Source organism: Siphateles boraxobius, unplaced genomic scaffold, assembly GCF_051911475.1.
Source record: "Siphateles boraxobius isolate OS27281-9 unplaced genomic scaffold, OSU_SipBor_1 94, whole genome shotgun sequence".
NCBI lineage: Eukaryota > Metazoa > Chordata > Actinopteri > Cypriniformes > Leuciscidae > Siphateles > Siphateles boraxobius.
The window spans coordinates 591,254-612,272 of record NW_027509224.1 but is presented as its reverse complement, the minus strand read 5'-3'; the positions used below and the strand labels follow the sequence as shown (position 1 = coordinate 612,272).

At 40.5% G+C, this 21,019-nt stretch overlaps 1 protein-coding gene across 4 annotated transcripts in view; it reads left to right on the top strand.

Annotated features, from left to right (window-relative positions):
• Positions 1-1,623: 1,623 nt before the first annotated feature.
• top1b (DNA topoisomerase Ib) overlaps positions 1,624-21,019 on the top strand; it is a 40,496-nt gene continuing 21,100 nt past the window's right edge. Inside the window, exons 1-12 of one of the 4 annotated variants that reach the window (XM_077224950.1) lie at positions 1,624-1,803; positions 2,024-2,048; positions 12,923-12,992; positions 13,239-13,323; positions 13,449-13,498; positions 13,643-13,732; positions 13,811-13,904; positions 13,987-14,081; positions 14,187-14,302; positions 20,301-20,422; positions 20,610-20,732; positions 20,812-20,999. In XM_077224950.1, coding sequence (XP_077081065.1) covers positions 1,771-1,803; positions 2,024-2,048; positions 12,923-12,992; positions 13,239-13,323; positions 13,449-13,498; positions 13,643-13,732; positions 13,811-13,904; positions 13,987-14,081; positions 14,187-14,302; positions 20,301-20,422; positions 20,610-20,732; positions 20,812-20,999 — 1,091 coding nt within the window. In that variant the 5' untranslated portion in view covers positions 1,624-1,770. Of the gene's footprint in view, positions 1,804-2,023; positions 2,067-12,922; positions 12,993-13,238; positions 13,324-13,448; positions 13,499-13,642; positions 13,733-13,807; positions 13,905-13,986; positions 14,082-14,186; positions 14,303-20,300; positions 20,423-20,609; positions 20,733-20,811; positions 21,000-21,019 lie in introns of all 4 variants that reach the window. The other 3 variants (XM_077224949.1, XM_077224948.1, XM_077224947.1) reach the window with 3 other exon arrangements.

Sequence of the window (21,019 nt, the reverse complement as noted above, 5' to 3'; positions counted from 1 at the left end):
ACCCTCTTGCTTGAGGGTGTCAATGATGGCCTTCTGGACAGCAGTCAGGTCGGCAGTCTTACCCATGATTGCGGTTTTGAGTAATGAAACAGGCTGGGAGCTTTTAAAAGCCTCAGGAATCTTTTGCAGGTGTTTAGTTAATTAGTTGATTCAGATGATTAGGTTAATAGCTCGTTTAGAGACCCTTTTCATGAATTAAACTGTCCTGATGCAATCTATTGAGGCTCCAGTTGATCTTTGCTGATGTTGTCTTGATGAGAGAGAACCAGTTTGAGTCAGAGGATCTTTGGTGAATGGAAAGACAAGGCCACAGCCTGGCACAAGCTTGAGGGTCCTTAGAAAACTTCTAGGGTGCTTCTCAATATCCCTCCTCGTTCCTCTGTCCTCCATCCTATGACCTGGAAACCGATCGAGCTCAGCCATCTTGAAGGACATCTAAATTCTCTAATTGCACCGTGAGGAGGCTTTCAGAGGAGTCATGAGCGAGGATACACAGGTGTATCCTATGCGGAAGTGTTTTATTGACTAAACGTGCCGCACGTATAAATTCTCCTCCCCCTTCACATCGATCATAATCTGTTTTGATTTATACTTTATCTTTGCAGTTTATATAAACCACACATTACACATATTACAACAGGGTATCTTGCTTTATTATTATTCATTATGAATTTCTTAAATAAACAAACTTTAACAACATAAGGGCAGATGCTTTGAGCGCTGCTGATGACGCTGTGAAGTGATCAAGTATTCAAATGTATAAAAAAAGCTTTCATTCAATTCCTCCGTCCTCATTTTCTTTCCTTGCGTCCTTCCCTCACAACCTACAGAGGGAGGAGCTGAGACGCGAGGAAAGGGAACGAGGAAAAGAAACGAGGATGCACAAATAAGAAATGAGAAGCACCCCTAGTTCAGCATCATCTTCACACTAAGAAGAGTGATCTTCTGATCAGAGATTTTTAAAGCCTGAAGATGTCGCCCTCTGGAGGTGTCTGAGCCAATAAGTTGTGTTTGGAGGGAATTTCTTTGACTTTTTGTTCAAGCAGGCCTTTGAACGTAATTTGATTGGGTGTTTAACAAAAGAGTCTTCAAGATTCTTATAATACTAATGTGTCACAAAGTTAGCTAAATGTCATTTAAATTATAAACTTCAATCTTCATCCCCCATTTGTTAGAGACTTAACATGATACACATATAAAACTGGAATCACTCAAGAGCACAAAGACAGAGAAAGTTTGTAAATAAACTCTAGCAAAGTAAAGTGTTGTTTTGTTTACCCCTGCAAATACTGAGGCAGCATTATATTAAAATGAATCTTTTCCAACATCCTTCAATGCGTGGACCCCTATAATAGTGAATTTTTCGTAAGGGGGTTTTGAGATAGCTGTTAAAGAAGAAAAAAAATCACTTCTGGAGAAAACAATTCCTTTTGACTAGTCTTCAGAAAAACTAGCACCATTCTCCCCTACACGCATATTTCGGTTTCATAAAACTTAAATTCGACGTAATACACGATAAATGAACTTGTTAAACCTGGCTTTAGATCTTAACTTGAGATGTGAGTTTGCATAATGTTGTGGTCTCGTCTAACAGTAGTTGAAGAGTGTTTTTTAAACGCAAGCATTCCGCGCATGCGCAGTAGCGGTACAGTCAGACTTAACTCTCGACGACAGTCATCATTTTGTCAAAGCAGCTTTTAAAATACCGGCATCAGTGTCATTTCTAGATAATACCTTCATCATCTTATTCTTCATCTTCAGAGTCTCAACATGAGTGGAGATCATGCACATATACGCCATCAGGTACCAAATTTCGAAATCTATATTAAACTATTCTCGCAGGACATATTTGTTTGAAGTGAATTTGTACGTAAACTTTACAAACGAATAGTTAAGATTGTGCATATTTTAATAGCGCTACGCCACCTTTATTCTCGAATATCTTCTAATTGCATTGTTTGTTTGTTTTTGTTATTGAAATGCGACATTGTATGTTTGAATGCTGTCTAAATGTGTGTTTCAGATGGAGTCCGGGTCTGTGGACTACAGTAAGTGTGTATTTACAGGTGATGAAGCAGCGCTCGTGACACTGACAGTGAGATGGAGCAGAAATGGCGTCAGAGACCAAGTCCCGTCAGCCGCTCTCTCTGCTGTCTATTGTTCAGAAACAGCGCTGGAAAACCACACTTGACACCTGAAATGCCTCACACTGAGATCACATTCACATAGAGTAGTAGATCGATTATCGGAAAATGACTGGCATCGTGTGGATTTTGAAGGGTAATGGACTGAATTTGGCCGCTGAAAGTGGGGAAAGGATGCGTGAGGACTTGGTCTTTGCGCCATTTTTTCTTCTCTGAATCTCTGACTGAAAATGAGCAGCAATAACTCATGTAACAGACAACTAGCTCACCTTTAGAACCACCAAAATGCTATAGTTACTACAGTTGTAACTGTAAAATCATAATATGAAAGGTTTTGCTATCTTTTTTTTGCCATGTAATTTATTTTTATGTGACAGTCCTGGTGTTTTTGTAGCAAAAACTGTAACTAATATGGCATTTCACCAAAACTATGTTTATATTATATTACTTATGAAAGAACTGACGTTTTAGTACCATGGTAGTACATCATTAATGGTAGTACCAGAATGTAGCATGGTAGTACCATGGCAGGGGTTCTCAAACTCTTTGGGGCCAGCAGGGACCCCTTGTAGAGTAGAACATTTTCCAAGGACCCCTCATAATTATAACAGTGATTAAACCACAAAGCAAAGTTGCTAATATAACAAATTAAATAAAGTTAATGTGGATGGGAGTAGTGAACATAAAATGCTTGTTTTATTTGCTCAAATGGCCCCCATGTAAAGTCCTGTATGGACTTTTTAATAATTTAGCAGCACTAGTTCAAACAAGTTGTTGACACATAAAAAACATTGGTGTAGGCTATTATCACATTTTATGTTTAAATCACATTTAAAATGAATGTAAAATACCAGTAGATAAAATATTTACAAACAGTATATGTATTTAAGTTTGTGTATTTCATTACAAACAACATACATTTTAAAGCCTGAACTAATATATTTAAAGTGAAATCCTGTATGGTGTATGTATATATATATATATATATATATATATATATATATATATATATATATATATATATATATATATATATATATATATATATATGTGTGTGTATATATATACACACTACCAGTCAAATGTTTTGGATCGGTAAATTTTTAAACAATGTTTTTAAAAGAAAGTCTCTTCTGCTCACCAAGTCTGTATTTATTTTAATAAAATTACAACAACAAAAAACTTAATATTGTTAAATATTATGACAATTTAAAATAACTTTTTTTCTATTTTAATTTATTTTAAAATGTAATTTATTCCCGTGATTTAAGCTGAATTTTCAGCATCATTACTCCAGTCTTCAGTGTCACATGATCCTTCAGAAATCATTCTAATTTGATGCTCAAGAAACATTTCTCATTATTATTATCAATGTTGAAAACAGCTTAGTCTACTGTTGACTGGTAGTGTATATATATATAGAGAGAGAGAGAGAGAGAGAGAGAGAGAGAGAGACATACATACAGTAAACACCCCTTCAAACTGCCTAACCCTTACTAATACATAATTGTGGAGGAACAGTGATGCTATCAGATCAGTTTGAGGGCACTCTTAAGCCTACATACTCTGAGCAATAAAAAAACACCTTTTTTCCGATCTATTTGTCAATTTTAGTTCCTATTTGATTTCAAACCTGCAAGATTAGATTAAATGAAGTGAGTACTCCTTTAAAGACGGATTCCCTTAACTTAATTCCCATAACTTATGTGTAGGGCAGAGCTGCTGAGTTGCGACACACTGATAGACTTTCATGGCAATTGAGAAATGTGTATCGTGGAGCAACCAATAGTTCAAAGCAACCAATAGTTGACAACCAATAGTTCAAAGCAACCAATAGTTCACAACCAATAGTTCCAAACAACCAATAGTTCTAAGCAACCAATAGTTCCAAGCAACCAATAGTTCCAAACAACCAATAGTTCCAAGCAACCAATAGTTCCAAGCAACCAATAGTTCCGAGCAACCAATAGTTCAAAACAACCAATAGTTCCAAGCAACCAATAGTTCCAAGCAACCAATAGTTCCCAGCAACCCATAGTTCCCAGCAACCAATAGTTCCAAGCAACCAATAGTTCCAAACAACCAATAGTTCCAAACAACCAATAGTTCCAAACAACCAATGGTTCCAAACAACCAATGGTTCCAAACAACCAATGGTTCCAAGCAACCAATAGTTCCAAGCAACCAATAGTTCCAAACAACCAATAGTTCCAAACAACCAATGGTTCCAAGCAACCAATAGTTCCCAGCAACCAATAGTTCCAAACAACCAATAGTTCCAAACAACCAATAGTTCCAAACAACCAATAGTTCCAAACAACCAATAGTTCCAAGCAACCAATAGTTCCAAGCAACCAATAGTTCCAAGCAACCAATAGTTCCAAGCAACCAATAGTTCCGAACAAGCAATAGTTCCAAGCAACCAATAGTTCACAACCAATAGTTCCAAGCAACCAATAATTCCAAGCAACCAATAATTCCAAGCAACCAATAGTTCAAAACAACCAATAGTTCCCAGCAACCAATAGTTCCCAGCAACCAATAGTTCCGAGCAACCAATAGTTCAAAACAACCAATAGTTCCAAACAACCAATGGTTCCAAGCAACCAATAGTTCCAAGCAACCAATAGTTCCAAGCAACCAATAGTTCCAAGCAACCAATAGTTCCAAGCAACCAATAGTTCCGAACAACCAATAGTTCCAAACAACCAATAGTTCCAAACAACCAATAGTTCCGAACAACCAATAGTTCCGAACAACCAATGGTTCCAAGCAACCAATAATTCCAAGCAACCAATAATTCCAAGCAACCAATAATTCCAAGCAACCAATAATTCCAAGCAACCAATAGTTCCAAGCAACCAATAGTTCCAAGCAACCAATAGTTCCAAGCAACCAATAATTCCAAGCAACCAATAATTCCAAGCAACCAATAGTTCAAAACAACCAATAGTTCCCAGCAACCAATAGTTCCCAGCAACCAATAGTTCCGAGCAACCAATAGTTCCGAGCAACCAATAGTTCAAAACAACCAATAGTTCCAAACAACCAATGGTTCCAAGCAACCAATAATTCCAAGCAACCAATAATTCCAAGCAACCAATAGTTCCAAACAACCAATAGTTCCAAGCAACCAATAGTTCCAAACAACCAATAGTTCCAAACAACCAATAGTTCCAAGCAACCAATAGTTCCAAACAACCAATAGTTCCAAACAACCAATAATTCCAAGCAACCAATGATTCCAAGCAACCAATAATTCCAAGCAACCAATAGTTCCAAACAACCAATAGTTCCAAACAACCAATAGTTCCAAACAACCAATAGTTCCAAACAACCAATAGTTCCAAGCAACCAAGCAACCAATAGTTCCAAGCAACCAATAGTTCCAAGCAACCAATAGTTCCAAGCAACCAATAGTTCCGAACAAGCAATAGTTCCAAGCAACCAATAGTTCACAACCAATAGTTCCAAGCAACCAATAATTCCAAGCAACCAATAATTCCAAGCAACCAATAATTCCAAGCAACCAATAGTTCAAAACAACCAATAGTTCCCAGCAACCAATAGTTCAAAGCAACCAATAGTTCCCAGCAACCAATAGTTCCGAGCAACCAATAGTTCAAAACAACCAATAGTTCCAAGCAACCAATAGTTCCAAACAACCAATGGTTCCAAGCAACCAATAGTTCCAAGCAACCAATAGTTCCAAGCAACCAATAGTTCCGAACAAGCAATAGTTCCGAACAAGCCATAGTTCCAAACAACCAATAGTTCCAAACAACCAATGGTTCCAAACAACCAATAGTTCCAAGCAACCAATAGTTCCAAACAACCACTCTATTTAACCTCTATATATAAGCCTCTAATTTTCCTCTTTGCGTTGGAATTTAAAAACTTTTTCTCTATTTTAACCCTAAATACTACACTAATTGTAATATATATAATAAACATATTATAAAAAATATTATTTTAAATTATCATTAATGGATCATAATTATTCTACAAATATTATTTAGTACCAAAAAGATAAAAAGTTAGTCTTAAGGTGTTTGGTCACTTTTAACCGCTGAGGAGTATGAGTGTGACCTAAGAAAGGAACACCTAAACTCAAGAAAATTATATTAATGTCTCTTAATCTCTCCCCAGAATAAAATGCTACTATAAAGCGTGGTCAGCATATTAATCAATGCACATTATGCATTATGCATTATGCACATTAATTTTTTACCAGAATTTGCTGCAAATATTTTGAGTTGTTTGGCACTATTGAGAGCTCCATGAACCATGTGACTGCGACATCAAAGCATGTTACAACTGTTTTTCAATGGCTCTGGTGAAACAAAAAATACATACTTGAGCCATTTAATTTTGCTCATATTATTCACTTATTTATTTGGGAAGTATGCTAATTTTAAAGTAAATTTATGGGCGTTTTCACACCTGAAAGTCCGCACCAAGGTCCGAACCAAAGTTCACGTTTTGATACATTTTATACCTTCAGAAGGTTTTGGTTTGGTTTCACACTGCAATTATGCGAGCACACTAAAGAACTTTACGTGACATACTTGTGTCCTGTCGTCACCATCTATGTGGGCTGCATCTTGACATTGATTGGTTTGTAAATTGACGTGCATCTGACATCAGCGTGTTGTCAATTCGGCGGGTAACTTTGACAACATGAATAAACAGACGCATATCGTTGCAACTATATTTGGAAAGTGACTGCAGTTTTGTGCGTTTTTTCCAGTTGACTTATTATGTCATCAGACCATACTTCAATTAAAAACCTCGTCTCCTCCTCTCCCCGTGTGCTACCACGGCTCATTTTTCCTGCCACCTTCTGTTTTTTCGGCTATGCGGGAACCCCCGGAACTTCCTGTAAAAGGTCTGAAACTCCGAACCATACAGACAGAGCCGGCCCGAGCCTTTTGGGGGCCCTAAGCAGAATTCGATTTGGGGGCCCCCCCCCACTACGCGAAGTCACCTGTGCTTGACAATTATTGATACAAATGTCACGCAATAATGATACATTATAAATGAATACAGTGAGGTTATGTATTAATACAAAATAAATAAAAAATAAAAAATAGATGCCTACTTAAATAAAAAGTTGAAACTTTTACTTTACTCTTTTACTAACTCTTTGAAACTTCTTAAAACAAACTGTCTCAAAACGTATATAAAATAAATTATTTGCAAAAAATGACAAAACTGAGAAATCAGAAACATAATAAGAACAAGGGTTCAACAATGACAATTATTGTTGAAAACTGTAAAAAATATTATTATTATTTCTCTACTGTCTCAATACAGTGTAACTGTCCTCAAAATCTTTTTTATTATTATTATTGTAACAGACTTTGTTGGATTGTACATGACAGAATCCAACAAAGTCTGTTACTATAATACCGGTAATGTACTGGCGCTCGTTGTATGTGTGTATGCAATCTATTTTTCCCCTTGGGCCTTGCCGTAGACAGGAATTGGTCGTGCGCACTTGGTACTGGAGTGTCGCGGGTTTTTGGAGTTAGTGATCTGATGTGTGGTATAATAAAGTGGAGAAGAGTTCAAACTGCTATGTTTATTATTTATTCAAACTGCTAACCTTACACCTAGAAGGTTAAGTTCCCCTGCGGCTATTTTCTCCAACTTAAACCGATACCGTGACTATGCGCAGTTGCGCACGAATTGTCTATGCACTGGCGAGGTGTCTAGATTATGCGCATGACTTAAACGCTGGCAGACACAGCAGCAGTTGTTGGCAGGTATATTGATCATGAAATCAGAATTTTCCTGTCTTGAATTATTCATTCATATTCATTCATTCATTTATGTCACTTAAGTCATCTAAAAAAAAAAAAATTTAAACTCGATTGGGGGGCCCCCTGGTGGCCAGGGGGCCCCAAGCAGCCGCTTAGTTCGCTTATGCCTCGAGCCGGCCCTGCATACAGAAATGCTTTCACACTAGAAACGAACCAAACCTTTGTTCAGTTTGATCCGGACCGAGACTACCTCTTTTCGTCGGACCAAATTTCATCTGTTTGGTCCGGACCATGGTCCGGGGTAGGTTTCACACCTGTAATTTTGATTCGGACCAAACTGAAAAGTCCGAAAGTCCGGACCAAACAAGGCGGGTGTGAAAGGGCCCTATGAGATTAAAGGTACAATATGCCAGGGTTTTTCGCCACCAGGGGTCGCTAACCTCTTACAATAACAAAGGCGTATACTGATGACATATATTCCACATTAAGCTGAATTATGGATCATGTCATCAAGCTGATGGATCTTTTATGGATGAGTGAATACATTAATGTTTCTAACATGACTGTGGTATGAAGCAGGGCTCGATTGCTGGACGTATACCAGCGCCACACGCAACGCGAGTCCCGCGGATATAAAAGAATAAGGACATTTCATTCTACCGAACTATACGCAAGTGCTGAATTAATACTCACACAGGTCAGTTTATTAGACGAATCAAACTTGAGGTAACGGAGCGCTGTTTCACTTGCTCTATCAGTTACACTATCATACTAAATGGCATTTGAGTGTGTTGAATGTTGTTAGTTAGGTTGTGTGTTGGCTGTATGAGACTAAGTACGTTAAGCTAGATCAACATTAGAATAACATACAGATCATATTCTAACATTTCATCATGTTGAACTAAATAACATTGATTAACATTGATAACATTTGTTTTATGTACATTTGCTCACCTGTCTAAAAGTACATGCAACACTCACGTCTCTGTCAAGTCGAAGTTAGTCACAGACGTGGAACTCTCGGCATCTCGAAAGATGTTGATCTTCGTTTTAATCCTCTTTTTGTCTCAAAGTCTGCTTGCCATGGTCCAAAATGTTTGAACAAAACAACAACAGCGTGAGTGTCCTGCTAAGCATAACGGGCCAGTTGTCAACGTCTGTCGCCATGGTTACTATGGCAGTACGAGGTCAAACCTGGTGGAAACCAAGGGTAGCGCGGATATGACGTCATTGACTGGCGACTCTTCACCCCTGCTCACACGGCCCGTTTCCTTGGTTAAAATCGCAATTTTCTCACGATTTACAAATTGTTTGAAACATTTGGGATATTGTTAGTAATCAACTAAACAAAATATATAACATTGGCCAAGTGGTTTTTGGATATTTTACTGCAAAAATCCTAAATATTGTACCTTTAATATGTTGATCTAGATTATGAGCTGGTAAACAAACCCTCTTCACAGTTATTGGATTGGATTTATAATTTAGTGTACTGCCAAAGCATCATGTTTAACTCATTAATAAAAGAAAGCTGGTTAGATGTTTTTTTTAATGGTTCAGTAGCACGAAAGCAGGTTGCACAGGAGTCATCGAATGAGAGCATCACAATGGTTTTGTACATGACCAGTACATTTATGTGACATTTTGCTCCAATAAGTGTATTTGAACTCTGTGAGTAATGTGTTGCCAATCACTGTTGTACGCGTTTAAAGGTTTAAAACAGGCACATAAAATTTAAAAATGTAATTCTAATTGTTTTAAACTAAAACTTAAGTGTATAATAGCTTAATAAGCATAATGTCACATGTCAGTGTTTGTTTGGACTTTCAGTTTGTATTTTGATTCGTTCCTGTTCTCCTTTGTTCTTTTCCCGCTAGTCTTTTGTATCCATGTTTACTGTCATTATCAGTTCAGTTGTGTCACCTGTTAAGTCATGATCGTCATCTGTATCACCTGTGTTCTATTAATCAGTGTCATCTGTGTTTGTATTTAAGTTCCATCTGTTCAGTCAGTGTTTGTCCAATGTCTGTCTTGTTTAGTGTGTGTGTGTGTGTGTGTGTGTGTGTGTGTGTTACTACCTGTTCTGCCGTCCTGTGTTTAATTTCAAATAATTTCAATATTTTGGAAATATATTCACGTCATGCCTGCCGAGCCAGAGACTGTTCACTTCAAGCTTGCCAAGCCAGAGACTGTTTACGCCAGGTCAGCCGTGCCAGTGTATTCGGACAAGATGGCCGCTGTGCCTGAGTGCGAGCCCTCTGCAAAGATGGCCGCCGCCTCACCGCGAGAGCCCTCAGCCACGATGGCCCCGCCAAGTCAGAGCCTGTTTCTGTCCCAGGACCTGTTCCTGCCCCAAGAACTGTTCCTGTTCCCAGACCTGAGTCTGTCCCCAAGCCTGTATCTGTTTCTGAGCCTGTATCCGTTCCTGAGCCTGTATCCGTTCCTGTGCCTGTATCTGTTCCTGAATCTGAGTCTGTTGCGAGCCTGAGCCTGTTCCTGAGCCCGAGACTGTTCCCGAGTCTGTTCCAGAACCTGAGCCTGAGATGGTTTCTGAGCCTGTTCCTGAACTCCCACCCAGCCTCCCTCTCCCAACTCCTCCCATCATCCCTTCTTCAACCAAGCTGTCGCCACCTCCTGCTAGCCCCACAGCTCACCCACATGCCACCCTCAGTGAGGTGAGCTCGCGGGTCTACCAGTGTTCAGCTCCAGCATGGTCGGTGGATCCCCGGTCTCCGCCTCCGGCCTCCACGACCAGGACTCCACCTCGGCCCGTCGGTCCACCAGCTCCGCCAGGCTCCCTCATCCCCTAGGCACCGCCTTGGTCGTTCGTCACCCTACCCTCGCCTCTGGACTACACTCCTCTGGCTTCTCCTCGTCCCTTCGTCCATCTAGCTCCGTTAGGCTCCTCTCTCCCACCAGCTCCACCTTGGTCCTCTGTCACTCCGGCTTCACCACGGCCTTTTGGATCTGTGCCTCGGTCGCCTGAGCCGTCGGCATCGCCATGTCCATCGGGATCCTCCACATCGCCCAGGCTCTCCGGCTCCATCCGGGTCTCCACTTCCACCTGCTCCGCCTCCGTCAGTCTGCCCCCTGGAGTCGTCAGTCCTTTTTCCACCATGGCTCCTCCCTCCGTCGTCTCCGCCAAGGCCGCCTGCACGGTCGTATCTGCCCTGGTCCCTCCTACCTTCTGTCTGTCCTTCTCCTGCTCTTCATCCTCCTCCTGATCCCCCTCCCTTCCTCCACAGTTGGTCTGTCTATGGCACGAGGTCACGCCTTTCCGGGAGGGGGAGGTACTGTCACATGTCAGTGTTTGTTTGGACTTTCAGTTTGTATTTTGATTGGTTCCTGTTCTCATTTGTTCTTTTCCTGCCACTCCTTCGTATCCATGGTTTCTGTCATTATCAATTCAGTTGTGTCATCTGTTTAGTTATCATGATTACCATATTCATATGCTGTGTTTTTTACATTGTACAAAAAGGTACTGTGTGGTTTTCTTCTGTTACTTTATTGTTAGTAAAATACCATAATAACACAATATACTGGTTATTGTTATGATATACACTTCCCTAAAGGATTATTAGGAACACCATACTAATACTGTGTTTGACCCCCTTTCACCTTCAGAATTGCCTTAATTCTACGTGGCATTGATTCAACAAGGTGCTGAAAGCATTCTTTAGAAATGTTGACCCATATTGATAGGATAGCATCTTGCAGTTGATGGAGATTTGTGGGATGCACATCCAGGGCACGAAGCTCCCATTCCACCACATCCCAAAGATGCTCTATTGGGTTGAGATCTGGTGACTGTGGGGGCCATTTTAGTACAGTGAACTCATTGTCATGTTCAAGAAACCAATTTGAAATGATTCAAGCTTTGGGACATGGTGCATTATCCTGCTGGAAGTAGCCATCAGAGGATGGGTACATGGTGGCCATAAAGGGATGGACATGGTCAGAAACAATGCTCAGGTAGGCTGTGGCATTTAAACGATGTCCAATTGGCACTAAGGGGCCTAAAGTGTGCCAGGAAAACATCCCCCACACCATTACAACACTACCACCAGCCTGCACAGTGGTAACAAGGCATGATGGATCCATGTTCTCATTCTGTTCACGCCAAATTCTGACTCTGCCATCTGAATGTCTCAACAGAAATCGAGACTCATCAGACCAGGCAACATTTTTCCAGTCTTCAACTGTCCAATTTTGGTGAGCTCTTGCAAATTGTAGCCTCTTTTTCCTATTTGTAGTGGAGATGAGTGGTACCCGGTGGGGTCTTCTGCTGTTGTAGCCCATCCGCCTCAAGGTTGTGCGTGTTGTGGCTTCACAAATGCTTTGCTGCATACCTCGGTTGTAACGAATGGTTATTTCAGTCAAATTTGCTCTTCTATCAGCTTGAATCAGTCGGCCCATTCTCCTCTGACCTCTAGCATCAACAAGGCATTTTCGCCCACAGGACTGCCGCATACTGGATGTTTATCCCTTTTCACACCATTCTTTGTAAACCCTAGAAATGGTTGTGCGTGAAAATCCCAGTAACTGAGCTGATTGTGAAATACTCAGACCGGCCCGTCTGGCACCAACAACCATGTCACGCTCAAAATTGCTTAAATCACCTTTCTTTCCCATTCTGACATTCAGTTTGGAGTTCAAGAGATTGTCTTGACCAGGACCACACCCCTAAATGCATTGAGGCAACTGCCATGTGATCGGTTGATTAGATAATTGCATTAATGAGAAATTGAACAGGTGTTCCTAATAATCCTTTAGGTGAGTGTAGTATAATAATATTAATAATATCATGCAGTGTGATATTTTATTTATGCCATTTACATGATAATACATCAAGTAATTGTATATCACATACATTTGAGGAGTCTTAGAATGTATCACAGTACTTAATTTTATTTTATTTGAAATTAATTCAAATGGATTATTGTGAATTTCATTCAGATGTATGACACCTCTAAATCTTGGAAGTCTTATAAAAAACTATTGTTTTTTAATCAGATTCACACAAGGACAAACATAAAGACAGAGAACACAAGAGAGAGCGAACCAACTCAAAGAACGGCAACAGGTGATTTTTTTTTTTTTATTACTTTATTTTCACATTGGTTTCAAGGCAGAAATAATTCAAACATTGTGTACAACTCATTCCGTGTACTTTCAGGTCTAGCAGATGATTGTATATTATTTTCAGGCCTTGGATTATTGATCTGCTGTAGTTGCTGGCAGTCATGCTGTTTTGATGGCATTATTCATTGGAGATTATTTTATCTATTGTGCTAAAGGAGAATCTCATCTTTTTCCATTTGTTTTACAGCGAACACAGAAGCTCTTCAGAGAAGAAGCATCGAGAGAAAGAAAAAGAGCAACTTAAGGATAAAGAAAAGCGAAAAGAAGAAAAGGTTGATTCAATTGTGCCACACCGAAGAGTTGCAAATAATTTATGCTCCTTGTGTCTCTAAGTATTTGAACATGCTTTATGTGTTTATACATCTTATTTTGGGTGCGTTTTTGTTTTCTTGTGAAGGTCCATAGTTCTGATGGGAAATATCGAGATGAAGACAATGGCATTGTAAGGTAAGACAGTGATGTGCCGCAATGTTTAAATTTCCACATTGTAAAATATAAAAGATTTATTATTTTATATATAAACCAAGATAAACTGCTGAACATGTAATCAAAGCTAAAAATATTGTAAAAATAATACGTCTCTTGTTCCAGGCCAACGTCAATTAAAGTGGAAGAGGATAATGGCTATCATCACTCCATCAAACATGAGAAGTCTCTCAAGAGAGAGCGGGATGAAGACGAGTATGTGCAATAAGATCTGTTCCCATGATCCTTAGCATATGGGATGTAAAAACAAAGTGATTTCTATTTGTAAAGCAGGTATAAACACAAGCACAAAAAGATTAAAGTGGAGAATGAGAAGAAAGTAAAAAAACGTAAACAGGAAGATGACAGTGATTATGAGGAGAGGGAGGTAAACATTACTCTTTGTCTTGAACTATGTACACCTTCACTTTGGCTTTCACTGTTATTGAAGTCATATCTCACTGACCCAGGAAAGGAAACCAAAGAAGAGGACGAAAGAGGAAAAGAAAGACACCACTGGAGGGAAAAAGAAAGCCAAAAATGAGCCGGAGGAGAAGTGGAAATGGTGAGACAAGAAAATTGGAAATTGAGACAAATCTGTACTCATCTTGAAATGTTGCTCCCTTCATCTTTTATGCAATATCTGTCTTTCTCTTCCTCTGTTACTCAGGTGGGAAGAGGAGAGACACACAGATGGCTCTAAATGGAAGTTTCTGGAACATAAAGGCCCTGTGTTCCCCCCGCCATATGAACCCCTGCCAGGCCATATCAGGTTTTATTATGATGGTGAGTAGTGTAGGAGCCAAATGTTCAACCACTAGATGGCGGTGTGCACCAGTGGTGCAGGTGAAAGCCACACCTGTTCAATCACATGATATTTAAACTTCTAAACTGGATTAAATCAGGAAGGGACAGGTGGCAGGAATATATGGTTCTTACCATAGAACCAATGCCTTTTAAACTCTGTAACGTACATCTCATTAAATGGACAACAAACTGTTCAAACGGATACCGTTGTGTGGACATTGTTTTAACTATGCGTGAAGAACACCTGACCACCTTTCCTGGGCTTATAGGAAAGCCAGTACAATTAGTGTTGTCCTTTGACCCCACCAGCTGTCTGCTATCTTGTTCTAGTCAAATACTATGCAATACTATCCTAAAATAATTTGAGATTTAATTACAATTTGATAAAAAAAAAAAGTGCCCCAATTATACTATTTTAAATGTTTTTTTTAGGTTTCCTACAGTAAGTTTACATACATCTAAGGTAAAAAAATAAACACTTGCTATACATAATATATCATATAAATTACTAACACATAATATACTAAGCAGATGCTCCTATTTTCTTACAGTGTCAAAGCGGTTTGATAAAGGATTCAGTCTCTCTAAACCCCTCCTTTCTGAGAACCTACTTTGCTCTGATTGGTCAGATGGATCAGTATGTTGTGATTGGTGTACTCTGCTCTGATTGGTCAGATGAAACAATCTGCTGTGATTGATCTATTTGCTCTGATTAGTCAGATGGATCATTATGTTGTGATTGGTCTACTCTGCTCTGATTGGCCAGATGACCCAGTCTGTTGTGATTGGTCTACTCTGCTCTGATTGCCCAAATGGATCAGTATGTTGTGATTGGTCTACTTTGCTCTGATTGGTCAGATGGATCAGTATGTTTTGATTGGTCTACTCTGCTCTGATTGGTCAGATGACCCAGTCTGTTGTGATTGGTCTACTTTGCTCTGATTGGTCAGATGGATCATTATGTTGTGATTGGTCTACTCTGCTCTGATTGGCCAGATGGATCAGTATGTTTTGATTGGTCTACTCTGCTCTGATTGGTCAGATGGATCAATATGTTGTGATTGGTCTACTGCTGACAGCATGTTTCAGAAACAAAATGGTCATTAGCATATCTGATTTTCAGCTCCAGATCTTCCTCAGCACTTCATACACAGTGATATGAACAGTAACGACGGCTTCCAAGGCAAGTCCTCATCCTTTAGAAGTGCATTAAAGTTCAGCATTTAATACTATTCTGCCACAGACACTCATCAGTAAACTCAACACACTTAATGCCACGCTCTACAACTGGTTCTGGACTTCTTCACTAACAGTAGAGGATCCATAAGAATACATCACACTCTCTTACTCTGAACGCTGAGCCTCTCAGGGCTGTGTTCTCAGCCCATTACTGTTTACACTACTCACCTATGACTGTATTGCTCAGCATCAGAACAATCACATCATCAAGTTCGCTGACGATACAACAGTTGTGGGCCTAATCTCACATAACGAGGCAGCGCACAAAGGAAAAAAGTTCGGTGGAAATAGTTAGAAGCTTCAAGTTCCTGGAAGTTTACATAACTAATGATATCTCCTGGAACCAGAACACCACTTCCCTGGTGAAGAAGGCCCAACAACGTCTACACTTCCTGAGTAGGCTTAAAAAAGCTGGCATGAGTAAGATAATCATGATTAACTTTTGTGAAGATGTGCAGTGTAGAGCATTTTGACCAATAACATCACAGTCTCGTTTGGCAGCTGTTCTGCCGCTGAGAAGAGGGCCCTAGAGAGGTAAAGTCTGGTAAAGTCTGTCCAGAACATCATTGGGTCCAGACTTCCATCTATCAAGGACATATACAAAGTCTTGTTCATTAAGAGAGCAACCAGAATTGTGAAGGACAGTACCCATCCCTCTGCTGGATGGAAGAAGATTTAGAAGTGTCCAAGCTAGGACAACTTTTACTCCCCACTCGATCATGTTACTTAACAGCACTGGCCAACCACTGCCCATCATAGTGTTTGTTTTGCACTATGGTGCTATGGAGACACTGTGTTTCATTTCTCCCAATAAAAATTCGGATTCGAATTCACTTCACAGAAAACAGTGTATTCTCGATATGTTGACAACACAAACCAAACTCAACTACAGTGTTTGAGAAAGTAGACGCTGTTCGCTTTCAGCCAATGAAGACCCTTAGTTGCTGTGAAGATTGTTGTGTTTTTGGGTACTATTTTTTAGAGACCCTCCATTCATCAGTTTACCTTGTATTTTTTAAAAAAAGGTTACCAATTAATTGGAAAATTAAAAAAAAAAAATATCATTGAGTAAAATTGATTATCAGTCAGCATGTGGTCACGGAGCTGTATAGATCAATCAGAAGAAGACGCATGACACAGAAGAACGTGCATAAAATTTACTTTATAAAACCCAGTCAGCGGAAGATTGTGCATACATGCATCTCCACCCCGTCTCCTCCCCGAAATAACCATATTGTCACGGATTCCAGCAACACCCCTTCAGCATGGATCAGCGGAAAAACTTAATTTTAAAGAACTTCCTCCAGCAGCTTGGTATCAAGAAAATGCTTGGGAAAACCGCTGGACCAGAGGGCTGATAAATCACTGCCCACCTTTCATCTAGCTCACTATCGGTAACCTGCCTGGTTATAAGATATCGATATGGAAGATATTGCTATTGGTGCTAGAGGGTTCAACTGCTGATATTGAATCATGATTAACTTTTGTGAAGATGTGCAGTGTAGAGCATTTTGACTTTACCAATATCCATCACTGTCTGGTTTGGTTCAGCTACCAAATCAGACATCAGGAGACTACAACGGACAGTCCGGACTGCGGAGAGGATCATTGGTGCCCCCCTGCCATCCCTCCAGGACCTGTACTCTTCCCGAGTAAGGAAGAGAGCAGGTAAAATCATCACAGACTCCACTCACCCTGGACACCTCCTGTTTGAAATGTTACCGTCAAGACGGCGACTCAGATCACTGGCCACAAGAACATCTCGGCACAGGAACAGTTTCTTCCCACAGGCCATTTCCCTCCTGAACAGTTAACACTCCTCCCAAGGCGTATATGCCTTTAAGTGCAATACTCCCACTGTTAAGTGCAATATCCTACAACTCAGGTGATACTTATATGTAGATTTATTTATTTATAATATTCAAAACACTGTAAATATTTTCATAATCTGTAAATCTGGAAATGTCTATTCTGACTAAACCAAACTGTGATACTTTTATTCTCATATATTTATATTTTTATTCTTTATTCTTATAATTTGTTGTATTATGTTTCATGTTTCTTGTTGTATTTGTATAGTCCACTGGAAGCCTCAGCACCAAAACAAATTCCTTGTGTGTGCAAGCACACTTGGCAATAAAGCTCTTTCTGATTCTGATTCTGATATCAGCGACTCCCCTGGTTACAGAAACACTCTCTTTCTATCTTCTGGTCCAATGGAGATATCCTCAAATGGAGTGAGTATTGCTTCCAGAATTGCCTTCAGCTTCCTTTGAAAAGACCCAGAAAATGATCTCCATCCATTCCTCCCAGAAACTTCATCTCCATGAATTGGGGACATTTTATATTTAACTATTATTACAACATTATTTTCCTGTTATCTCTGTAAAGCTGCTTTGAAAAAACAATTTGTATTGTAAAAAGCGCTATATAAATAAAGGGGATTTCACTCGAATTCAACTACCATCGAAAGCCTGAATGTTTCCTCCATGCTGTGTTTTCCAGAGGAGTATGGGGATGTTTTCAGCAAGCAGCTGACCACTAAACTTCCACTTCATCGGCCATGGGGCTGCGCAATTGAGCTGGTACATGGAGCCACCATGCCCAAAGGGAAAGTCCAACCTCTGTTGTTCCTGGAGCAGAAGGCCATGGATGAATACATCAAAGAAGCCCTGAAGCAAGGGTTTATTCAACCATCTACCTCCCCTTCGTGGCCAAGAAGGATGGAAGCTTCCTGCTGTGCATTGACTACAGGGCTCTCAGCGATCAAACAATCAAGTATCGCTGTCCTCTTCCCCTTGTCCCATTAGCCCTGGAAAAAACTTCAAAAAGAATTGAAAACCGCCTTTGTAACACCTTCAGGCCTCTATGAGAACCAGGTTATGCCATACGGACTGACTAACTCACCATCTGTGTTTCAGGCTTTCATGGATGAGGTGTTGCGAGACATGCTCCAGCAATTCATTATCATCCAGCAATTCATTATCAATGACATTCTCATCTATTCTCAAAATCTGGTTGAACACCGCAGGCACATTGTGCAGGTCCTTCAATGACTCAGGGAGTACCACCTTTACCTGAAATTGGAAAAGTGCGAATTCCATCGTCCCTCCATCAAATTCCTCGGTTACATCATTGATAGATCTGGCATTCAGATGGACCAGGGGAAGGTCATCGCCATTAGAGACAGCTCACAACCCACTTCCGTCAAAGAATTTCAACACTTCTCAGGATTTGCCAATTTCTATCGAAAGTTCATCGCCAACTTAAGTCAAATCACTTCACCATTGACCACACTCCTCCGGAACCGACCCAAGTCTCTGTCCTGGAGTCCAGCGGCCACCAATGTTTTCCAACAGCTGAAGAATGCCTTTTGTACCTCTTCCATCCTAAAACATCTTGGTCCTGACTTGCCCTTTGTCATAGAAGTGGACGCATCCACCAGCGGAGTGGGAGCAGTACTGTCTCAGTGACAGTGTGAGTCAGCAGTGCTTCATCCATGTGCCTTCTTTTCAAAGAAACTGAACCTGGCTGAGTAAAATACGACATTGGGAACCGTGAGCTCCTCGAAATCAAACTCGCCCTAGAAGAATGGAAAGATTGGCTGGAGGGAGTAAACCACTTGTTTCAGGTGATTACACACCACCGTAATTTAGAATACCTCAAGAATGCTCGCCGTTTGAACCCACGTCAAGCAGAATGGGCCTTATTCTTTCACCCAATTCAATTTCAAAGTCACTTATCGTCCTGGACACAAGAACACCAAAGCCGATGCTCTCTCCCTTCTTCGTTCTACAAATCTTTCTCATTGTCCCTCCAGCCCTCTTCACTTGTCCTATTCAGTGGGTGATGGACGAACAGATTGCTATAGCCACCCGAGAGGAGCCAGCTCCGCTGGGAGGTCCTGACGGGCGCACGTATTTAACATCAATTCTACGCGTAACCCTCATCAACTCAGGATCAGGGCATCCAGGTTACCAGCAAACCCTCTCGCTCCTCTGTGAAAGTTATTGGTGGCCCAGTATGACCCAGGATGCACAACGTTTGGTCCGAGGCTGTTCCACATGCGCTATTTCAAGACATCTTCCAGAAGGCAAACTCCTACCATTACCCATTCCCAATATTCCCTGGTCTCACCTTGGCATCGACTTTGTCACAGACTTACCACCCTCTGACCACCTTCTCTAAAGCTCTAAGCTACCAACCGCCCATGTTTCCCTGGTCGGGTGAGCCGTCAGACGTTCCAGCTGTGAACTACTGGTTCTAGGATAGCAAGAGGGTGTGGGACTCAGCTCACATCCACATTCAGAGGGCAGTACGGAGACACAAGATCCAGGCCGACGCAAGAAGAGCAGCGACACCCATTTACCATCCAGGTTTAGAAGATCTGGCTCTCTACCAGGGACATCCGTCTTCAGCTGCCTTCCCGCAAGCTAAGTATATATACGATATAACTACATTTTGTGCGTATTCAACGTTTATACATCAGGCCCCTGGCCAGACTCCGGGATGGGCTCGGGACAAAATTGGCCTCTGGCATTTGCTCTGACTCTCGCTTCATGGCATCGGCTCGGGCTCTGAAAATCAATCACAAGAACAATGAACAAGTGTGAGACTAATTAGGAACTACAGTGACAAAGAAAACAAAACTATACATGACATGATTGTGACACGTGTATAGTGTGGTGTATAATGAGGATATCTTTAAATGTTGAGATAATTATCTTGTGTTTCACAGGAAAGGCCATGAAATTGAGCCCTGGTGCAGAGGAAGTGGCCACGTTTTATGCAAAAATGCTTGACCACGAGTACACAACTAAAGACATATTTAAAAAGAACTTCTTCAAAGATTGGAGGAAGGTAACACACTTTTCAAAACATTTCTTCTCTAATATTATAGCTCTCATACTATTCACAATTGCCAGTTTTAAGGGAATAGTTTTATCAATCGATGGAAATGTGCAAAAGTTTGAAAATGTCATTATTCTTATAGAAACATTGTCACAGTGTCTTATAGAAACATTGTCCCTCAAATGTTTCTTGTAAGGAAATGACATCAGAGGAGAAGTCAAAGATAAATGAGCTGAAGAAATGTGACTTCACTGAGATGCACAAATACTTTAAAGCACAATCTGAGGCCAGAAAACTGATGTCAAAAGAGGAGAAACAGGTTAGAATGCCACCAATACATACATGCTGCTGAAATACAAACTGGCTATTAAACTGAAAAATTCATCTTATTTTCCAAGAAAACGAAAGAAGAGAATGAACGCATTCTGCAGGAGTATGGATTCTGCGTTATGGACAACCACAGGGAGCGGATCGGCAACTTCCGGATCGAGCCTCCAGGACTGTTCAGAGGCCGCGGGGACCATCCTAAGATGGGCAAACTGAAGCGCCGCATCCGACCCGAGGACATCATCATCAACTGCAGCAAGTGAGTCCCTAATCATGCTG